Genomic DNA, 21,838 nt, shown 5'->3' on the forward strand with positions numbered 1-21,838 from the left:
CATATTTAATATGACGATATTGATCAATTTAATAAATCAATCATCAGCAGTTTACAGAAATCGTTTCAATACCAAACGTCAAGTGTAGAAAGACACTTAACTCTTGTGCTTTGTCACCTGAGGCCAGTTAAAGGGATAGTTCACCCAAAAAGAAAATTTCTCTCAATATTTACTCAAGTCATTATTGTTATTTTTCTGTATTCCACAGAAGAAGAAAAAAAAAACATAAAAGGTGAGTTATTAATGTCTGAATTTTTATTTTTTGGGTAAACTATTCATTTAAGACATAATCTGAAAACAAACATTCCAATTCTTGTGAGTTGCAGCATCAAGTATCTCATTACTTCATGTGGAAAATTATTTCCACGGCTGCTTAAAAAATCCACAGTGCACTGTACAAAGTAATAAACATGTAAGTCAAACACTACACAAAATGAGAGCATTTATTGACTCAAGGAGGGAAAGCTCACTTCCCCGTATGACTCTTGGCACAAATGAGGATTGCATCCCAACCCTCAAACTAAAATCATAAATACAATACAAGATAAATCCTCGTAGTAAGAATATTTAGAGGCAAGAACAATTTACAATGTACCAAAATACCCCTAAAAAGCCTGAATGAACAACGGCTCGCTATTTTCCCTCATATAAAAAGTAAACAGTGGCATTGCGGATAAGTGGCTGTGGTTCAAATGCTGATTGAACCAGTCCAACGTAAAATAAACATTTTTTGTTCTATGTTCACATTAGCAGGCACTATTGGAACAGGAAGCTGTCTGAGGTGTCAGCTCAGTACCCTGTGACGGCAGAGCTCATTCTGAATCTGAGAGAACGATCACTTCCTCTGGGTCGCACTGAGTCGCCACGTTCACCTGTCAACACATGAACCACTGGAGTTAGTTTTTTGTTTAATGGGCTTGTAATGCTGTATATAATGCTGTGTTTCTGCAAACTAAAAGCATTTTTTAAAAAAAATGAATGAAATTTTGTTTGGTTTAAAGGCACATTATGTAAGTTGCCACAAGATATCACTTATTCAAAACAATAACAAAGGTGTAGCTTGAAGATGCCATGAATGAGCACGGAATCATGGGAGTTGTCGTCTTCACCTCTACAGCTGACAGGACTCAGGCAGAAATCATGTTCAAGGATGAGCTAATGTATTCAAGTTTTATTGACTGTTTTATTACTAGCTGTCTTTCCATCCACCTATTTTTATGTGCATTTTGGAATATTGTATAAAAAAACGCCAAAATGCGCATCAATTCTAAAAATGTGCATAAAAATGTACGCAGTTAACTGAGCTTAAATTTTTTATACGATACGAAAACATGCATAAATTACGATGGAAACACATTTACCTAATAAATTCCTTGATGCACATGAAAAAAAAGGCGTGACTGCGCGACGGGACGGCATAACTGGACTATCCAGTGGACCGCTGTTTTAGTCATTCTGAAATGCCTGAGCAAAACCTGTCCTTTCATTCCTTTATGCACTTTCTGACCGATGTTGCTTGGGCACTTTCTCATTGAGAATGGTCAACAAATTTCTATCTAAAGTAACCAGATTAACACTGCTAGGCAACATTGCTCGAAAAGTTGCCCTGTGTATCATTACCTTGAGGCATGGTACAAAAATGGTACTCAGGTTTATTCAAGAAAACGAGATTCAAAACAATAAGACTATAGAGACAATAAGACTGTTTAGCTACAGTACAGTCCAAAAGTTTGGAACTACTAAGATTTTTAATGTTTTTAAAAGAAGTTTCGTCTGCCACCAAGGCTACATTTATTTAATTATAAATACAGTAAAAAACAGTAATATTGTGAAATATTATTACAATTTAAAATAACTGTGTACTATTTAAATATATTTGACAAAGCAATTTATTCCTGTGATGCAAAGCTGAATTTTCAGCATCATTACTCCAGTCTTCAGTGTCACATGATCCTTCAGAAATCATTCTAATATGCTGATTTGCTGCTCAATAAACATTTATGATTATTTTCAATGTTGAAAACAGTTGTGTACTTTTTTTTTTTCAGGATTCCTTGATGAATAGAAAGTTCAAAAGAACAGCATTTATCTGAAATACAAAGCTTCTGTAGCATTATACACTACCGTTCAAAAGTTTGGGGTCAGTAAGAATTTTTATTTTTATTTTTTTGAAAAGAAATTAAAGAAATGAATACTTTTATTCAGCAAGGATGCATTAAATCAATCAAAAGTGGCAGTAAAGACATTTATAATGTTACAAAAGATTAGATTTCAGATAAACACTGTTCTTTTGAACTTTCTATTCATCAAATAATCCTGAAAAAAAATATTGTACACAAATATTTTGTACAATTGTACACATTAAATGTTTCTTGAGCAGCAGATCAGCATATTAGAATGATTTCTGAAGGATCATGTGACACTGAAGACTGGAGTAACGATGCTGAAAATTCAGCTTTGCATCACAGGAATAAATTACTTTGTGAAATATATTCAAATAGAAAACAGTTATTTTAAATTGTAATAATATTTCACAATATTACTGTTTTTACTGTATTTTTAATTAAATAAATGTAGCCTTGGTGAGCAGACGAAACTTCTTTTAAAAACATTAAAAATCTTAGTGGTTCCAAACTTTTGGACTGTACTGTATATAACAATGATTAGTTTTCTGTTGATAAAAGCCTTTGGTATTTCCATGGCTTTTACGGAAATAGGACCGGAAATCGACGATAACGCGGATACGACTTCATTGACAGGCAACGCAATGACACGGGCCATCACACTGCTTATCATTGCTTATTTCTCTGGATTTAAACATTGTTGGAAACATTTGGGATAATGTAAGTACACAATTGAATAGGGCTGGGTATTGACAATTTTCACGATTTGATTCAATTACTATTCACATGCTTTCCATTCGATTACGATTCAATTCGATTCGATATCGATTATTTTGGATGTAGTATTTCAGTTCAAGTACATGGCAAATTTTCTAGAGGAACAAAATCTCTCAACTAATGCTGTAAACTACACATGTAAGTCAGTTGGTACTACTATAATAATATTGAAGGTTAAATTAACTTATTTATATACAAACACTTAAATTACACTCAATGATGTTTTTATTATAAATAAAGTTTAGAATTACATAATCATATTTCTACTTTTTTTTAAATATAAACATTTAAATCGCGGCTGTCATAACTGATTTATTCAAACATGCATTAAATATTGAACATTAAAAAAACTATAATGTAATACAGTGCATAGCTATATTTATCAGAATGTTGCTTTCTAGAGTACACTTTTCTAGCTGACTAATGAGTTTATGGTTTATGGTTTTTCTGGAGGTAAATGTGACGTTACGTGACATTGTTTACAAGCTGTTTTATTGACGTCTTTCCGTGGTTGAAACACTGATTGAGCGATTACACGAGACATGATACGGATTTCGGTATGTTGTACTGTATATTTTAACATACCTTCAGATGTTTAGTCGTGTTTATTTCATGCTGTAACTGGTATTAAAGTGGAGGAGAGGATGTTCACGTGCTTCTCTTTAACTGAGGCGCTAAAGCGTCTGTCACGTCACATTAAACAGAGCCAAAACGCTGTTTTTAATGTTTAATGTTGTTTAATGTGTCACGTCACATTAAACAGCGGCAAAACAGTATTTATTTTTTGAATCTCATAATAAGATTTTGAAATCTAAGACTTTGCTTCATATCAAAAATAACAAAGCACAAAGATTATTGCAATTCATGGGATGGGAGGCGCTACATATTCTGTTTATTCATCAACTGAAAACAGACTAGACTAATTGATTCTTGGGATTTAAGTATCGACATTGGTTTGTAAAAATGAGAATCGATTAAAATCGAGAAATCGATATTTTTTTTACCCAGCCCTACAACTGAACAAAATATATATAAAACTGTGCTAGTGGTTTTTGGATATTTTAATGCAAAAACCTTACATATTGTGCCTTTAAGTTGAAATACTAAAATGGCATTTAAAGAACTAATAAAACCAACAAAAACATAAATTACTACTAAAACCTAAACTAAAATTAAAATGAAAAATATAAAAACTAATTTAACCTTGATAAATAATATAATACATATATATTAATCATACTAAAATAACACCGCAGTGACTTCTCAAACGTCTGAGAAAGTTGCAATGCAATAAACCTTTAATTCTTGACAGGAATAAAAACGAGGCTAAGACAGAATTAGTGCGTTCAATGCATTATACTGTAGTTTAACAACATACTTTTAACAACATCAGCTGACAAAACGACTTTCACTAGCTAAAAGCTCCATAAGACCATTTTAAAAGTTGAGTTATTAAAATTAAGTGTTTTTTTATACAGTGTGTGCCATTGTAAAGACTAAGTCTATCCCACACAGCTTCGTTTTCATCTGCGTTAAATTCAATATGACTAAGGTTTATAGTCAAGCTGTTAAAATCAGCCTTTTTGCTGCTGGAATAGTGTAATAACATGAAAATGCAATTCAGCAGATTCAAATGGATTCACTGAAGTTTTTCAATGCAAGCTAAAACCAAACAGTCACCTTATTTCTCTTCGGCGGTGGTGTGGCTCTCGAGTTCCTGACCATGTTCTTTGTTGGAGTCCTTGTCCTCTTCTTGGTTGAGTCATCCTGCTCAGAGCAGCAGATCACACCCATATCCAGAGGAATATCACTGAGGAAAACATGAGAAAAACAGCACTGCATAAAAAAGTAATAGTTCACAGAAAACCGCCATGTTGTTGCAAACCTTTATGGCTTTCTTTCTTCCGAGAAACAAAAAAGGAGAAAAATCTTGACCTCCACAGGTGAGCAGTCATAGCTGCTCTTGTCATGTTCTCGAGAGACATAGCAATCCCCAAATCATGAACAAATTCTTTTAGAATAAGTTCTTTTCAGTCAAATCAGATGATCTGCTTTACAAAAATAGTCTGAATGATATGGTTCTGAAGCTCAACTCACAGTCAGTTTCTCACAGAAAACTATCGAATGGTTTCAACTTCTTGTGTGGACCTTAATGACATTTATTGTGCTTTTGATTTTTTTTAATTGTATGGAAAAAAAAGGCCAACACAGTCTTTTATTTTTTTAATGGTGAAAAAGATATTTTCATTTCCAGGCCTAAACATCAAAATTTTCTTTAAGCTTAATAATTAAAAAGTTAGTAACTTAAATAGTGATTTAAATTGGCCATTTTATGCCCTTTTTCAAAGTCTTGAAATTGTTTTTGGGGTCTACTAGAATAGGTTTTCATGCTTGACTGTTCAAAAATGCATTATTATAAGTTATTAAACAAATTCTCATGGAAAGTTTCTTTCTTTCCTTCAGTTTTACCTGTCCTGTGAGCAATTCCCATTGTAGGAGGCAGTTTGTTTTTCAGTCGAGGTGCGTTTCCTTTTCCTGTATTTGCCCGTCTCGTCGATTAGTAAAGGGCTTGTTTGAGGTATTGGACTGCAGTTGGCTGATCTCATGTGGGTTGGCGACGAGGACTGATTGGTGGAGACAGTCTCAGTGCAGATACTGGTGCTTTTAGAAACAGGTTTAATGTGATTAGTGGAAATAGTTTCTGCCTTGACGGTAGGCAGAGAGTCCATTGTCTCTGACTGACTGATGTCCTCTGTGGACAGGGGGCTTTGTTTAGCAGGTCTGCCGTTTGTGCGCGTTTCCACAGACCCTGCCTCATGTGTGCTGCTGACTGGAGACTGCTGGTACTCGTCGCCCGGATCTTCTTCTGTATCCGGTATGGATGATTTGATTGACAGAGGAGAGTTCTCATTGATTGGCTGTTCATTGTCACTGTTGTTCAACTGCTCCTCTTCGATGTCCTCTTCGTCATCCTCTGAAACACGTCAGAGAAGGAGAAATTGGTTATCTCACCATGAAGTGGAAACATTAAATACAATAGATGAAGGAGATGAAGATTTGTTCACTTCATACCTGGACCAACTTGTTCTTGACTGGCTTGGATCTCCTCTTCAATATCAGGATCAGAGGAATCGTCCGTTTCTTCATCTTCCTCCTCCTCTTCTTCCTCTTTTTCTTCTGGTTCCTCTTTTTCTTCCTGTTCCTCTTTTTCTTTGCTGTCAGCCTGCGGTCCATTAAGTGCCTACAAATATGAAAGAAGAAAAATATTCACTTGCAAGCGCTCAGTTGCTCATGGCCCATGCGAAAGCTCCAGTCATTTATGTAGTATGTAGTACTTGTTATACTTGTTTCTGTTTTCAACTGCCCTACTGTGCTGTAACATGGTGTGGTATAGCTGTGCTGGGCAATGCTGGTAAAATGACGCTACCCTCTGGTTCAATGATCCACTCCAAGCTATGATCTCTAATAATAATCTGCTTTGTAGGACTTACATTATTTGGATAATTAGTCAAAAAATAAATCTGTTCGATACGATTCTGTTGAATAGAACTGAATAAAGAATAATATATTGATATTTAATATTAATATATTTTCTGTCCAATTTTAGTGTGTTACTTTTAATAACAATGTGGTTATTTTATGTTACTGGCTTGTATTTTTTTATATTCAGCATCATTAAAATTGATGAATTTCATTAAAAGATACAATTATACAAACCAGCTAATTTAAAATAATAAATAAATATTTTTTAAAAAGCACTTTTGGTTTTGCTTTTCGGCCAAGTGCATCCAGAATTTTCGGTTTCAGTTTTGGCTCAGAATTTTCATTTCAGTGCATCCCTAATTTATATTTTAAAAAGTCATTATATATATATATATATATATATATATATATATATATATATATATATATATATATATATATATATATATATATATAGAATCAATAACAGCCATATCTGCATCAAGAAACAAGTTAATTAAACAATATTAAACAATCATTTTAAATATTTAAATATTTAATTACATTTATTAATTAAAATAGAATATTTTAACTTTCAAAAATTATATTAATTTTATATTGTTCACAAAATAAACAAATATTGATGTTTTTACTAATACTGTTATATTGGTAAGTATAAATACAAATAATTAAATATTTAGTAAAAACCCATGGTAAACAATGTTTTTTGTTGTTGTTGTTTTTAAAAACATAAAAAAATATTTTATTTTACCTGTATTTTACTTATTGCTTTAAACATTTTCATTGTACTTGGCAATTTAGGCCAAGTTTGGTTAAAAAAAAGAAGAAAAAAGAAAAAGAAAAAAAGATTCTTCTGATGAAATAAATAACTTGGAGCAAAAAAGGTAAATAGATTAATATTAATTGTAATAATAAAATATTAATAATGAAATATTACTAACAATTATTTAAATATTATATTATATTTATTTTTTTAAATTATTATTTAATTTAATAATTAAAATAGAAGTGAATTAATTTTAAATGAATCTTTTTCATTTTTAGAAGTTATTTAATATCTTATTTATAAAATTAAACAATATCTTTGCATGAAGAATCTCATTTTATTATTAATTTCTATATTTTTAAATATTTAAATAATTTAAATAATTACAATGCATTACATTTCATTTAAGTATAAACTGAGTTTGATTTTATAACTGAAGTCTTGTGGTGTTTCTAATTTTACTGAAGAAAAACCAAATACATGAATCTGATGCAAACCGATGAAACTTGATCCCTAAAGTGAAAACAGTAATACTCTAGTTCTCTGTATATTTTAGAATAAAACAAACAATAAGAATGTAACTTTCTTTTACCTCTTTTTTCTGTCTCTCTCGCTCTTGTTTTTTCCTCATTTCCTCAACCTCCATGTCTTCCTGTTTAACGGCGTATTTGTTGATCACCTCCTCTAGGCTGCTGATGGCCATGTCTCTATTAGAGCGTAGTTTGCGATGCAGTGTTGGGTCCGTGAGTGCAGGATCTAATGCTGTAAAAACACAGGCAGAGTCACCTGATCTCGCATTATTAACTTACAATCATTAAATATTACTGGGGTCCATCCATTATTACATCAATCCAGAAATGTACATAAAACACTGATGAGTTTGAAGCATCATACAATCAGACTAACACAATATGACTTCCTTATCTTCTCTAGCTAAACTGGATAGTAATTAAATTAATTACTAGGTTTGTATGAATCCGTAAGGTGGGAGCCAAAGTTGTAGACCATGTCAAGATGTCTTCTCTCCTGTAGTTTGTTGCCCGTCTCTCGGAAGGCTTCTTGAGCGATCTGTGTTATCTGTTTGCGGGCGAGCAGAAGACCGTAGCGTTCGTTGGCGCGCTGCACCACCTTCAGGATATCTGTGTAGTCTGGAGGATTGTGAAAAGCTTCCTCACTGTTAATGTAGCGTTCAATCTACAAACCAAAGAGAAAAGAAGATAGAAATACAAATGAAATGTACATGAAAAATATACATAAATATTCATTCTTTTGTGAATATTTGCCACTCTGGAATTAATTCCATTAACAATTTTGTGTCTTTCATCTAGCCATATAAAACCATACTTTCGAGATTTAAAAAAAAAAAAAAATCTACATTCTGAATAAATTTAGGAAAATTTTACAATAAAAAGATACGTTTATAAATGTAATGTACTAATTACATTTTAATAAACACATTTTTGTCACTTTCTTTGGCATTTTTGCCTCAAGCCCATAAGTTTAAGATCCATTTCTGATCAATGAAAAACCCACACTGCGTGAGAGAGCCACTCTGCGCTGTGCAAATGCGTGTCCTATGTGTATTTCAAGTTTTCATGTGTGGTTTCGAGAACTTGCAGCAGAGATGAACTGTATGTCATCTGAAGTCACTGTTCTCCATTTATATTAGTATGCATCTTCAATAAGGTTAAACTGAATTTGATCTTTTAATATCACTGTTTTAGTACATTGAGGGACTTTTAAGTGTTTTTCATGTTAAGTGTTTTAGAACGTCCTGCTGTTTTTAGTAGTTATCCATATACAGCAGGTGCTGTATATGACTCTCAAGCACCCAAAACTTGCATTTTGTTCACATGTTTTTGATATTTTTCTTTTGAGATGGAAAATTGACAGGTCTGTAACTGTAATTCAGTTCTATGCATGTTTTGCCCTCCAGGTCTCCGTGGCAGTCATGTGACAGAAAGCTATGAATACGGGCTTGAATCCCATCACACGTTCACAAACAGTATTCGAGGTGCTACAGTAAGTTGTTTTTCAAACGGGACATTTTGAGACCTGTAAGTAAATACAGTTGTCAATCCCAAAAACTGACAGTGTGAACGTAGCCTTAGTGCTTAATCCTATTCTAAGGAATCTAAGTGATCCGTCCCATGTACTATACTCCAGCTACGAACTATTACCCTCTGGGAGAAGGATACAGGAATCCACGATGCAAACTGAACCAATTTAAAAATTTGTTTGAGCCAGTGTCTATCAAGTTGCAGTGACACTTATCTTTATGTGCTAGTGTATTGGATGTATATTTATTGTATGTATTGTGTGTATATATTTTTTAGGTGTACCAGGTGATGTTGGAATGTTTTGAGTCTACTCCAAATTTCCCTACTAGGGACAATAAAGTATATATTTCATTTCATTTCATTCATTCTGTACACACAGTTCAGTAATTTACAGGAGTGACAACAGAATTCTACAATTGAATTAACTCCCGAAAAATGCAGATTGTGACAACAGCAGTGTGTACAGAACTAGAGTTGTCAAAAGTACAGATTTCGGTACCAAGTCGGTACTGGAATTTAAAAAATGTGACGCTTTGAGCACTGTTGAGCGGATTCGCAAACACCTCTGATTGGCCACACGCTCATCAGATATGTCTGTAATTGGCTACAATGATCAATGCACAGGAGTGTTTGAAAGCACGTGGAAGAGTTTGAGTTTGAAAGCAGGCGTTTATCAGCAGACTGGTCTGGTGTGTATCTGTGTAAGCGCTCGGTGAAGAGCGTCATTGATGTCTATTTACAACGTTTTTGAAGCGCTGATCACTGAAGCCAATCACAGTCATATATGATGAGCGTGTGAACACAATGGCCAATCAGGTGTTTACGAATCAGCTCAAAAGTGCTCAAAGTGAGTGAGTCATGTTCCGTATACAAACGGAACGGTAATTTAGGGGACTCCCTTCGACTTCACAAGCAAAAGAAGAACCTTTTTGTTGATCTCTGGGTAGCGTGTTCCACTGTAGGCAATCTTCTGTTCAATCACTCGACCCGTTAGTGTGTTGCAGCCTTTCAGCTCGCACAGTTTTTCATAGATCTTCATCATCTTAATCACAAAAAGAGCATTAAAGATAAAGATCAGAACAAGACTATATAAAACCCAATAAAATCTCATTATTTCAATTTACTTTGACTGCATTAAAACATATCATGAGGAATCAAATTGTCCTTGATGTTTTGATATAACAGTTTGATTTACTATGAAAACATAATTTAAAGGGATAGTTCACCCAAAAATGAAAATTTGATGTTTATCTGCTTACCCCCAGCGCATCCAAGATTTTGTGAAAGACTTTGTTTCTTCAGTAGAACACAAATGATGGTTTTTAACTGCAACCGCTGCCGTCTGTCAGTCTTATAATGCGTGTGGATGGGAACTTCTACTATAAAAGTAAATAAAACTTGCATGGACAAGTCCAAATTAAACCCTGCGGCTCGTGACGACACATTGATGTCCTAAGACATGAAACGATCGGTTTGTGTGATAAACCAAACAGTATTTATATCATTTTTTTACCTCTAATACACCACTATGTCCAACTGTGTTCAGCACTCGCTTGGTGATGTCTGATCGTGCTCTGACAGCGGCAGTGATGTCTAGCACTCATTGAAGTATAAGTGCGAGACATCACTGCCGCTGTCAGAGCGCGATCAGACCTTACTAAACGAGTGCTGAACGCAAACTGATCGATTCCTGTCTTAGGACATCAATGTGTCGTCACGAGCCGCAGGGTTTAATTTGGACTTGTCCATGCAAGTTTTATTTACTGTTATAGCAGAAGTCCCCATCCACACGCATTATAAGACTGACAGACGGCAGCGGTTGCAGTTAAAAACCATCATTTGTGTTCTACTGAAGAAACAAAGTCTTTCACAAAATCTTGGATGCGCTGGGGGTAAGCAGATAAACATCAAATTTTCATTTTTGGGTGAACTATCCCTTTAATTTCTAAAACTCAAATCCAGCCCAATAAGACCATTTATCAAAAAACTATCTACAACAACAACAACTTATTCTGAACTTCAACAAAGGATTTATGAGCTAAATCAGTGAGACGAAGAATTATTAAACAAGAACAAACAGACTCACCTTGCGTTTGAGCTTGTGCTCCTGAATATAACTGGAGTCCTCCTTCTCCAGATCTTCCACACTCAACTCCCTCTCCTGAAGCCGTCGGATCTCCTCGTTATACACCTTCAACAGGTTTTCTAGGTAAGCCAACTAAAATAAAACATGAGACACACAAATTACAATGTACATTTTGAATATATTCTCAGACAAAATCCCTCAACTAATTTCAATGTTCACAAGAATAGAAAACAACAGTGGGGTTTCCAGAAGTAAACCCCGTTCATTTTTGTATTATGTGCTATTTTTAGCAATAACAAACTTTTCAACAGACATTTTTAAGTAGAGAAATACGATACTGTATCCTACTTATGTATTTGCATATATTGGAATATTTTTTTTTATATGGTACTGTCATTTTTGATTTAGTTACACGCTTCATTAGATGAATAGTACATTCCCTCATAAAATAAAGTGCATCTTGTACATTTGTTCTTTACACTTTTCAAATACTTTTTTTGCTTCAAATCTCAGTTTGAAAGATTGGTTTGAATTTCCATTTTCCTACTTCGAAAAGTGTGTCAAAAGTCACAAATTTAGACTTCGTAAATTCATGCATTAAAACACATTTATATCCAGAGGTTGTTGATTTCAAATAGGAATATCACACACGCCACTTTAACTGGAATGCAAACTCTTTACAGAAGTTTTTTTAATGGAGAAAATTCAAATTCCCTATGAAGAAAATTAATGGAAAAATAATTCCAGAACCAAGGCATGCTAAAAAAAAACAACAGTGACAGTATAAAATCCAAGACCACCTTCACAGCATTTAAAACAAAGACTATAGAATAACACTAGACGTGTCACTCGTGTTGTTTTGAATGGGAGAAAGTGAATAAGTGAAATAAGTCCCGTCTTCTAAATAAGAGCCAAACGCCGACTGGTAAAGTCATCGCGTCACTTCAGCGGCCGTTAGAAGCACCGGTTTCTATAGAAACAGTCAGACGAGCGCCTCCGAAGAGACGCGCATTTAGGTCTGCGCATGCGCAGTAGCTTGGTCCAGCCTGAAAAATACAGTTTTTTGTCTTGATTCGAGCGTTTAGAAACTAAATCTATGAGACGGTTGTTGTTAGATTTCATTGGTGATTTCAAATATGAAATTTAATCGTAAGGTTGGCGAACAGTTTTGGAGAATTTGATGTTTCCCCATTCAAAGAGATTGCATGATGCCCAGGATGCCCGAGAGGCGTTTCAAAGATGGCCGCCGAGTGAAATGACTTGTCTTAAAGGGACTTTGATTTAAAATGAGTGTATCTGTGAGTTACAATGGATTGCTACAGTACCTGTCTCCTTGAAGCCCTTTTCGTTTTCTTTGATTCCTCCTCATTTTCTTGCTTTTCCTCTTCTCCTTTAACCTGTTCCCCCTCCTTTACATCTGTCCCATTGCTCTTCTCCTCAGGTTTTGCCTGAGAAGGGAGAGACTGTATGGAGCTCCGTTTCCGAGCCGTGTGCTGTTTAAGAACGGTGCAGAGTTCATTAATGTAGACAAAGGTTTTTCCTGTGTTGGCCTGGGCCCGCGTGAGGCAGCGACCCAGAGTGTTTCTGAACTCCACCGATGACAGGAAGGTCGGCAGGGCCTTAGAGTATCTGGTCTGCAGGTAGGTCACGACCTCCGGGTGATCTTGTGAGTGTTTTGAGCAATGTTCCACAAACTGGACCATGGGATGAAGGGGTGGCAAGTGGATGGATTCAAAGTGTGACAAGAAAGGAGGAAAAATACAAAGTAATTTTAATAGGATAACAGGATGAATCCCCTCAGAATGTTATGTACAAGTTTTGCAATATGTAGTAAAGCAACATGCTAATTTTCTGCATGAAATATGTAATAACTCTTGGTAAATATTCATAACAAACATACCTCCGCAAACAGTTTTTCATTCTCCACTTGCAGGACATGAACATCCTTCTTTGCAGAGGCAAATGGAGACTGTGTGATGTGTGTTGGACGTGGTAGCTGATTCTTCAGAGATGTTTTTGACTGGCAGGTTGTAGCATATGAACAGGATGCAGATGTGGAAGCTTCTTCATCGTCATCATCAAGGATCACAATGCTGTCCATCACTGCTCCGGCCATCCGGAAGGGAGGAGAAAGAATTTGCTGAGGAGTAACGAATGTGGAGGTGTCAGGCCTGCATTTCAACTACACCAATACCTGGAAACACACCAGTTACGCTTTAGGATTTCACTCTTTGTGCAAGTGTCTCCGTAAACAGACCAGTTAGATTTACTCTTGGTGATTTAGGCTCTCTGTAACTTTACCATACATATCCGAAAGTGATTTTTCAATATTTCAAAATCTATTTCACTGTATTTTATATTTACTTGTTTAGCTTTTTGTACATACTTGAGCACTGAGCATTGAACTGGCCAAGAGCGTCAAAGTCCAAACTGAGATCCCAAACCCTGTATGCACCTGCAGAACAACATATTCATCAGTCAGTGCAATATTTCTGTATGTGCGAGGCAATTAAATGTAATATTATGGTAAAATAATTTCAATATTCTCAAAGACATGGTTAAAATTCGTTACAATTGTTCTGGATGGATAGGATGTATTTATGCAAAACATGATTTCTATTCAACTGACACAGTCAATCAGCTTGATTTACCTTACATACATTTCATAATAACCTTACATACAAAATCATATTAAACACTAAAATTATTAGTCACCACTGTAATAAAAAAGAAACGAAACTACATACGATAATGATAAGGGTAGTAACTATGGTATTTTGGCGGTAACCATGTCTACAATGATACAATTTTGTTGATGAATTTAAAGGGTTTAATTCCTTAGTAACCATATTAACTGCTTGACTGAGCCAATGAGATCTGGACACTGTAATAATTTAATATTATGTGGACATAAATATAATAATTTAGGTTATATTGCCTGCTGATTTAGAAGACTATAGCTCTGTAATTCGGCCATGCAGTGCAGCTCACTTCCGTTTATTTGTTAAAAGCCTTAAAAACATCGATCATAAAGAGTAATTTCACAACATGTCAAGTTCCTCACACTCTTTAGAAACGCGTCATAAAAATCCCTTTCATAAAACAAGTTATTGATCGATCAATAAAAGGACAATTAGAAACAACTTACGCGCTCAGATCCTGAAACTCAGCGGTGGATGTATATACAGCTCAACATGAAGCGCGCTGATTCGCTGACGGCCAGTAATCTGATCGCTCATTGGTTGAGCGCGTCGTGTTTCTTCTGCGATTTGTTTTCAACGCTGTTCATTTCAGATGCTTATCAGCGCCGCTCAGGGAGCAGGAGATCCTAACAGAAACTGAATGTATACTGTTTCAATTTATAGTAATATGGTGTGACGTCAAACAAAATTGTACTGACCAGATGTTTAGTCAGATGTGCATCTTGTGTTTTGTTTCTCCAAAATTAAAACTGATACTGATCAGGTGCACAATAGCTGTGAAGGATGCAGCCTCTGAATTGGGGTATACAGTATGTTCATCTGTTTATATCACACTGAGTTTATTTCACAAATTAAACTAAATGTTTATCTGCAGCCTGATATAATTTTAATGACCCATGAGTCAAAGGCAAGAAAACAGGCAGGTAAGATCCATATTATTTTTCAAACACCAGCCTTTTTGAACCATGTAAAGTTGATATCTCACTTTAGTGAGCAGATAATGGTGTCATAAATTCTGCCCAATGATTATGGATTAAAATCCTCAGTCTTCATACTCAAATAACTTAACGATTAAAGAAAAATATAAACAACAGCTTTCCGTTTTGCTTTTTATTTAACATTTTTCTATTTCCCCAACCAGTTATCATATTTGTTTTTTCTTTTATTTATTTTAGCAAATTTATTGTTATATATATTTATTTATTCATGCACAAATATCTAGATTTATTTATTTATTATATATTTTTACATTTATTTTTTTTTATTTTTGCAAAATTTGTTCTTTATACTTATGATATACCTAATGTCTAATGACTAATGATCACTTTTATCAATCCAATCTAAGGAAACCTCATAGTGATTGATGATGTTCCACTTGCCCTAAAAATCTATTGGCTGGCATTTACAACCTTCACACCGGAAAATATTTCAGGCTCAATCCTGAAGAAGATGATTTCAAAGTCCAAACATGCGGACTGTAGCTCTTCTGCTCCTCGGAGTTCGTCTCGCCTGTGCAGGTGAGTACATGTGAGTACTATAAATAAGTAAACTGTATGATTTGATATTTTAAGACTATTCACTAAAACCACGTATAGTAGCTGCAAAGTCCACTCAGACTTTCTTCTACAGTGGAAAGAAAGTAAGTTCTTTTTGCTTTGGATCTCATTACTTTCATAGTATGGACAAAACATTTTTAAAATATTTATAATAATTCTAGATTTATTTGTATAAATTATAAATGTATTTTTATAAAATCTAAATATATTTGAAGATTTTTAAATGTATTTATTTATTGATTTTTTTGTCCACAGAAACACACTCTCTGAAATACTTCTTTACTGCTGTGTCTGGAGACATTGACTTCCCAGAGTTCACTATTGTTGGTCTGGTCGATGAAGGGCAGTTCATTTACTTTGACAGCAACACAATGAAAGTTGTGCCGAAGACAGAGTGGATGAGACAGAAAGAAGGAGCAGATTACTGGGACACACAAACACAGCTTGCAGCTGGAACTCATCAGGCATTCAGAAACAACATCCAAGTCGCAAAAAAACGGTTCAACCACTCAACAGGTGTCTTCATCATGAAAACACACTCATAAATACACACAACATACAGTCCCAGAATACAATAGTACTTCTACTTCTTCACATGCACTTGCAAACTTTAATCAGAATAGCCTGCCACTCACATGAGATCGACCAATAGCAAACCACAACCATCCAATCATTCAGTCAATTCCCCTATGAACAGATTCAAGACCCGTCCTACATTTTTTTCTTGTTTGAGAAGCCGTTTCGCTCAGATATATGTCACAATAGGGAATAAAAGACTATCGCAACTTCAGTTTCGTTCCGACTATACACAGTAAAATCACCAGAGTTAAATCAACACTGCTCAGAGTACATATGGTCCCTCTCTAAATATTGTTAAAGTAACACTGAAGCAGAGTTAAAGTTAATGAGATAATTAAGCAATTAATAAGGCTGTGACTGAAGTCAGTTGTAGTTCTTGTGTTTCTCTTTTCTTCAGTGATTCTGCTTGTTAACAGCAGGTGTTCATCACTAATGCTCAATCATCACTTAATTAATTGTTTAATTATCTCATTAACTTTAACTCTGCTTCAGTGTTATTTTAACACTATTTAGAGAGGGACCAAATGTACTCTGGAGATTTTGCTGTGTATATTAAGTACAGGTGCTGGTCATATAATTAGAATATCGTGAAAAAGTTCATTTTTTTTATTGTAAATTATTTTAAAAAATGAAACTTTCATATATTCTAGATTCCCTACATGTAAAGTAAAACTTTTCAAAAGTTTTTTTTTTTTTTTTAAATTTGTTGATTAGAGTGTACAGCTCATGAAAGTCCAAAATCCAGTATCTCAAAATATTAGAATATTTACATTTGAGTTTCATTAAATGACCATCCCTACAGTATAAATTCCGGGTATCTCTTGTTTTTTGAAACCACACTAATGGGGAAGACTGCTGACTTGGCAATGGTCCAGGAGACAATCATTGACACCCTCCACAAAGAGAGTAAGTCACAGATGGTCATTACTGAATGTGGTGGCTGTTTACAGAGTGATGTATCAAAGCATATTAAATGCAAAGTTGACTGGAAGGAAGAAATTGGGTAGGCAAAGGTGCACAAGCAACAGGGATGACCACAAGCTTGAGAATACTGTCAAGTAAAGCCGATTCAAACACTTGGGAGAGCTTCACAATGAGTCAAATGAAGCCGGAGTCAGCGCATCAAGAGTCACCACACTCAGACATCTTCAGGAAAAGGACTACCAAGCCACTTCTGAAACAGAAACAACGTCAGAAGCAGCTTACCTGGACTAAGGAGAAAAAGAACTGGAACAGTGGTCGAAAGTCCTCTTTTCAGATAAAAGTAAATTTTGCATTTCATGTTGAAATCATGGTCCCAGAGTCTGAAGGAAGACTGGAGAGGCACAGAATCCAAGCTGCTTGAAGTCTAGTGTGAAGTTTCTGAAGTTAGTAATGATTTGGGAGGCCGTGACATCTGCTGGTGTTGGTCCATTGTGTTTTATCAAGTGCAAAGTCAATGCAGCCATCTTCCAGGATATTTTGGAGCACTTTATGCTTCCATCTGCTGACAAGCTTTATGGAGATGCTGATTTCCTTTTCCAGCAGGACTTTAGCACCTGCCCACAGTGCAAAAACCACTTCCAAGTGGTTTGCTGACCATGATAATACTGTGCTTTATTGGCCAGCCAACATGCCTGACCCCTGAATCTATGGGATATTTTCAAGAGAAAGATAGAAACAGTCGATCCAACAATATACAGATGATCTGAAGGCTCAATAGTGCCTCAGCAATGCCACAGGCTGATCATTTCCATGCCACACTTCACTGATGCTGTAATTTGTGCTAGGAGCAAGTCATTTGCTGTAATATGTGCTGCCGACCAAGTATTGAGTGCACAAATTAACATACTTTAAAGAACTTGAACTTTTCTGTTTAGCAGATTCATTTTTTGATTGATCTTAGGAAATATTCTAATATTTTGAGATACTGGATTTTGGACTTTCATGAGCTGTACGCTCTAATCATCAAAATTTAAAAAAAAAAAAAAAAAAACGTTTGAAATGTTTTACTTTGCATGTAGGGAATCTAGAATATATGAAAGTTTCATTTTTAAAAATAATTTACATTAAAAAAAATGAACTTTTTGATGATATTCTAATTATATGACCAGCACCTGACACAAAATCTCACTAAAATCTGACATTAATGGTATCATAATAGTTGCTTCTTACCCTCAAACACACACAAAAAAGTATATTTCAAGTTATGCCCAAGTGCAGTCAGTGCAGTGTAGAGCAATGGTAGAGTATAGAGTTATACTATGGATACAAACTATGCATACAGAAAATATTTATGATTACATTTGAATTATGAATGAAAGCCGATCAAAGAAGTTGCTTTTCTAAAATAAGTTAGAACATCAGGATTAATAAGAAGTATAAACTGGCATCTCTTCATTCAACATACACAACTTGTAACTGAGCTTGTGGTTCACACACTCCTCTACAGAGACTCGGTAAAAATGTGTTCTTGTATATTTGTTTTTGTCTGCCACTTTATAGATTAGCAAATACACTGAGGAATAATTCTATATTGGCTGCTATAAAACTACTGAATCTGTTCTGCTGAAAGGAGTGATGGCTCATATTATTTTTTTTACTCTGTCAACGAAGCCTCTCTTTTTCTAATTTCTGGTCAATTGAGACAGAAAAGCTAAAGGCATTAAGCATTTGATTTTATTCTGACAGTATGAATTGATTTGTCATATAATATACATTCATTGTCTCTTTTCCTCAGGTGTGCACACATTCCAGGAAATGTACGGTTGTGAATGGGATGATCAGACTGGAAAAACAGATGCGTTCCGCCAGGAAGGTTATGATGGAGAGGACTTTCTGTCTCTGGATTTGAAGGAGATTAGATGGATTTCCCCAGTACCGCAAGGATTCAGCACTCAGAACAAGTGGAATAATAACAGAGCTTATCTTGAGGGCAGAAAACATTACTTCAGCACTGTGTGTATTGAGTGGCTGAAGAAGTATGTGGAGTATGGAAAGAGCAGCCTGCAGAAAACAGGTACATCGGTTCTCAGTGAGCATGTGCATGTTTTCATAAACAGCCATTTCACCCTGTAGCTTAAGACTGGTTGCCCACTGAAGCTAAGCAGGGTGCCTGGTTGATCAGTACCTGGATGGAAGACCCCCTGGGAAAACCAGGTTTCCAAATTTTTCCCTTATCAATCATGACCTCCTAATAAACTCCTAATAAAATATATGCCTCATTCATTCATAAAGACAATCTGCATTTATATTTCAGTCTAGCAGGACTAGAGTTCGTTTGGATCAAGATCTCCTCAGCAGAGCAATCACACTAGGGTTTGTTTTAATTGAACGAACCTGCCATGTGTGAACACACCTAAAATAAAAAGTGCTGCAACATTTTATGTTCGAAAACTGAAATCTTGGGCAGATACTGTATGTAGATGTGGAGTGGTGTGCTGTAGTGGTTAAAACTCAGAGCTGGTAACTGCATTCCAACTTTCTTAATCCCAAACTATTGTTTTGGATTAAATGTACCAGCTAAAAGTCTACTATAGTATATTTATATGTCTTAGATATTCGTTGAAGACCAAGCATGCCTGATTCCTGGATCATTTTCAGCAGCTGGAGGTTAGGCATCACTTGTTTTTAAGCTCTCTCTCTCTCAGTCTCTCCTCAGGTGTCTCTGTTGCAGAAGGATTCCTCTTCTCCAGTGATGTGTCATGCTACAGGATTTTATCCCAGTGGAGTAACAATTACCTGGATGAAAAATGGACAAGATCATCATGAGGATGTGGATTTTGGGGAACTTCTTCCCAATGAGGACGGAACCTTCCAGAAGACGAGCACCCTCAGGGTTACACCTGATGAGTGGAAGAAGAACCAGTTCAGCTGTGTGGTGGAACATCAGGGAGAAACCATTAGAATCATCCTGACAGAGAAAGAGATCAGGACCAACTGGGGTAAGAGAAGTTAGAAATGTGAACTATGAATACAAATCTTTCCTGAGATCAACTTGGAGACTAAAAAAAAAGAAAATAAAGATTTTTCATTGAAAACAATCCATAGGTGTTTATTGAAAAATGTAGAATTAAAAAGGTTAAAAATATGTGTGTGGTCACAAGATCGTTACCATTCTCAGTAAGACCGTATAGCCTGAGTTTGTAAGGGGAAAAACTATTTTAGGTAGGATACTGTAATTTCTTATAAGTTCCTCTCTTTAACAAACCTGCTTGAGCTGCAGAGAGGGAACAATCACAAAATAAACAAATAAAGAATAATTATCACATGGCTGTTACAAAAGAACAGTGAAATAGTGGAAATCATCATTTGTTTTGCTCATGTAAACTGTATGTTTAAACCTGTATTATTCTTATGGTTGCACATTGTTAACAATGTACTGCTGATATCTCAATCACAGACACTGATTTTCAGGCTCTTTTAGTAATCTGATGTTTTCCTCTGATCAAACAGGAGATTCTGTTCCCATCGGCATCATTGTTGGTGCTGTTGCTGCTGTCGTCCTGTTGATTGTCATTGGTGGATATATGATGTATCAGAAGAAAAAAGGTAAGGACAGACATAGGACAGGATGTTCACTGATCATTAAAAAAGTATTAAAATTCTTTGTATTCAAAATTTAATGCACAATTTAAGTCTTTAATTTCTTAAAATAGCTTAGAAAAAGTGTTAAATGTTGGTTATATACTATACTTTTAATCTTTGTTGTATTGCAAAACTGGCCTTAAAGTATTTTTTACAATTTGCTATATGCTATAAAGCGATATGTTTTTTTGTAATAGAATTTAGGCTGTTAATGACTTTGCCTTTCAGTGGATCTTTTTTTCTTTGTTTGTTTTCTGTTTTGGTGAAATTACTCATCTCTGGTTGTTTTTCAGGCTTCAGACCTGTCAGCGGTGAGTTTCTCATTTCTACATGATGTACAAATATCAAGATGGACTGTAATGTGTTAATAGTAGTATGTTAAAATGCATAAATCCGTAATGCAATATGTTGGTAATGTTAAATCATATGAAAATAGACGTTTTGTCCTTTTCTCTCTAATGTAGAACTACAAAATAATAGACATATAAACATAAAAATGGCTGCTGTGCTGATCTAAATAGCCGTCTGTTGTTGATGTTGTTGTAACACTGTTTTCTGTTGTAGCCTCTGACAGTGTTACAGTTCCAAATGGATAAAGATGTAAGTGTTTTCATTCATCAGTCCAATTGTCTCCGTCATGTGAAATGAATGAAGTGCCATATGTTTTTTCTGCCATTTTAGGAGACCAGATGTGTGGGAGAGATGAAGTTGAAAAAATTATACTTATCCTGCTGTCCTTCCAGCTTAAACTGTATATAAACACACACACACACACACACACACACACACACACACAGACAGAGAGAGGAGCAGATATTTCTGGGATGGGAACAGAAAGTGTGAATAAACAACTTTAGTTTTTAGGTGTAATGTAGAACCGTGAGATCTCTTCTGATTCTACATTAATTACATATATTTTTTTTTTTTAAATAAAGTTTTTGTTCGCTCAGATTTCTGTTCATCTTTTTGTTTTTTGGTTCTTTCATTCATACATTTGTTCATTTTATGATGTACAAAGCTGGAAATTGTATGTGACCCTGGACCACAAAACCAGTGAAAAGTTGCACGGGTATATTTGTACCAATAGCAAACAATACATTGTATGTGTCCAATCCTAACAAACCATACAGGAAGGCTTAT

The 21,838-nt window shown here is 35.1% G+C and overlaps 2 protein-coding genes across 4 annotated transcripts; one reads left to right on the plus strand and one right to left on the minus strand.

Annotated features, from left to right (window-relative positions):
- Positions 1–233: 233 nt before the first annotated feature.
- Positions 234–14,598, minus strand: daxx (death-domain associated protein). 3 transcript variants are annotated; one of them, XM_048202864.1, is made up of 12 exons: positions 14,444–14,598; positions 13,682–13,750; positions 13,196–13,435; positions 12,621–12,989; positions 11,296–11,427; positions 10,135–10,251; positions 8,112–8,343; positions 7,742–7,935; positions 5,973–6,141; positions 5,370–5,874; positions 4,581–4,710; positions 234–872 (listed from the first exon to the last, which is right to left on the minus strand). In XM_048202864.1, the coding sequence occupies exons 2-12, from the start codon at positions 13,694–13,696 to the stop codon at positions 813–815; spliced, it is 2,163 nt and encodes a 720-aa protein (XP_048058821.1). In that variant the 5' UTR covers positions 13,697–13,750; positions 14,444–14,598; the 3' UTR covers positions 234–812. The 3 variants fall into 3 exon arrangements, with proteins under 3 accessions (XP_048058821.1, XP_048058822.1, XP_048058820.1); XM_048202865.1 differs by having other exon boundaries at positions 13,196–13,489; positions 14,444–14,594; XM_048202863.1 differs by lacking the exon at positions 14,444–14,598 and adding an exon at positions 14,234–14,358.
- Positions 14,599–15,380: 782 nt separating this feature from the next.
- Positions 15,381–21,622, plus strand: LOC125275685 (major histocompatibility complex class I-related gene protein-like). Its single transcript, XM_048202869.1, has 8 exons — positions 15,381–15,514; positions 15,809–16,069; positions 18,852–19,130; positions 19,762–20,055; positions 20,567–20,662; positions 20,992–21,009; positions 21,263–21,298; positions 21,380–21,622. The coding sequence occupies exons 1-7, from the start codon at positions 15,466–15,468 to the stop codon at positions 21,292–21,294; spliced, it is 1,029 nt and encodes a 342-aa protein (XP_048058826.1). The 5' UTR covers positions 15,381–15,465; the 3' UTR covers positions 21,295–21,298; positions 21,380–21,622.
- Positions 21,623–21,838: the final 216 nt, after the last annotated feature.

The sequence above is a fragment of the Megalobrama amblycephala genome, linkage group LG9 (assembly GCF_018812025.1).
Source record: "Megalobrama amblycephala isolate DHTTF-2021 linkage group LG9, ASM1881202v1, whole genome shotgun sequence".
In the NCBI taxonomy this organism is placed as follows: domain Eukaryota; kingdom Metazoa; phylum Chordata; class Actinopteri; order Cypriniformes; family Xenocyprididae; genus Megalobrama; species Megalobrama amblycephala.

What these genes read in the sequence shown, in the direction of transcription:
- LOC125275685 (XM_048202869.1), top strand. Translation starts at nt 15,466, where the DNA reads ATGCGGACTGTAGCTCTTCTGCTCCTCGGAGTTCGTCTCGCCTGTGCA. An exon ending in AGTTCGTCTCGCCTGTGCAG is followed by an intron (nt 15,515 to 15,808) that starts GTGAGTACATGT and finishes TTTTGTCCACAG; the next exon opens with AAACACACTCTCTGAAATAC. An exon ending in GAGCAGCCTGCAGAAAACAG is followed by an intron (nt 19,131 to 19,761) that starts GTACATCGGTTC and finishes TCTCTCTCTCAG; the next exon opens with TCTCTCCTCAGGTGTCTCTG.
- daxx (XM_048202863.1), bottom strand. Translation starts at nt 14,272, where the DNA reads ATGGCCGAATTACAGAGCTATAGTCTTCTAAATCAGCAG. An exon ending in ATAGTCTTCTAAATCAGCAG is followed by an intron (nt 13,751 to 14,233) that starts GCAATATAACCT and finishes GTTGTTCTGCAG; the next exon opens with GTGCATACAGGGTTTGGGAT. An exon ending in CACCGCCGAAGAGAAATAAG is followed by an intron (nt 873 to 4,580) that starts GTGACTGTTTGG and finishes ATGTGTTGACAG; the next exon opens with GTGAACGTGGCGACTCAGTG.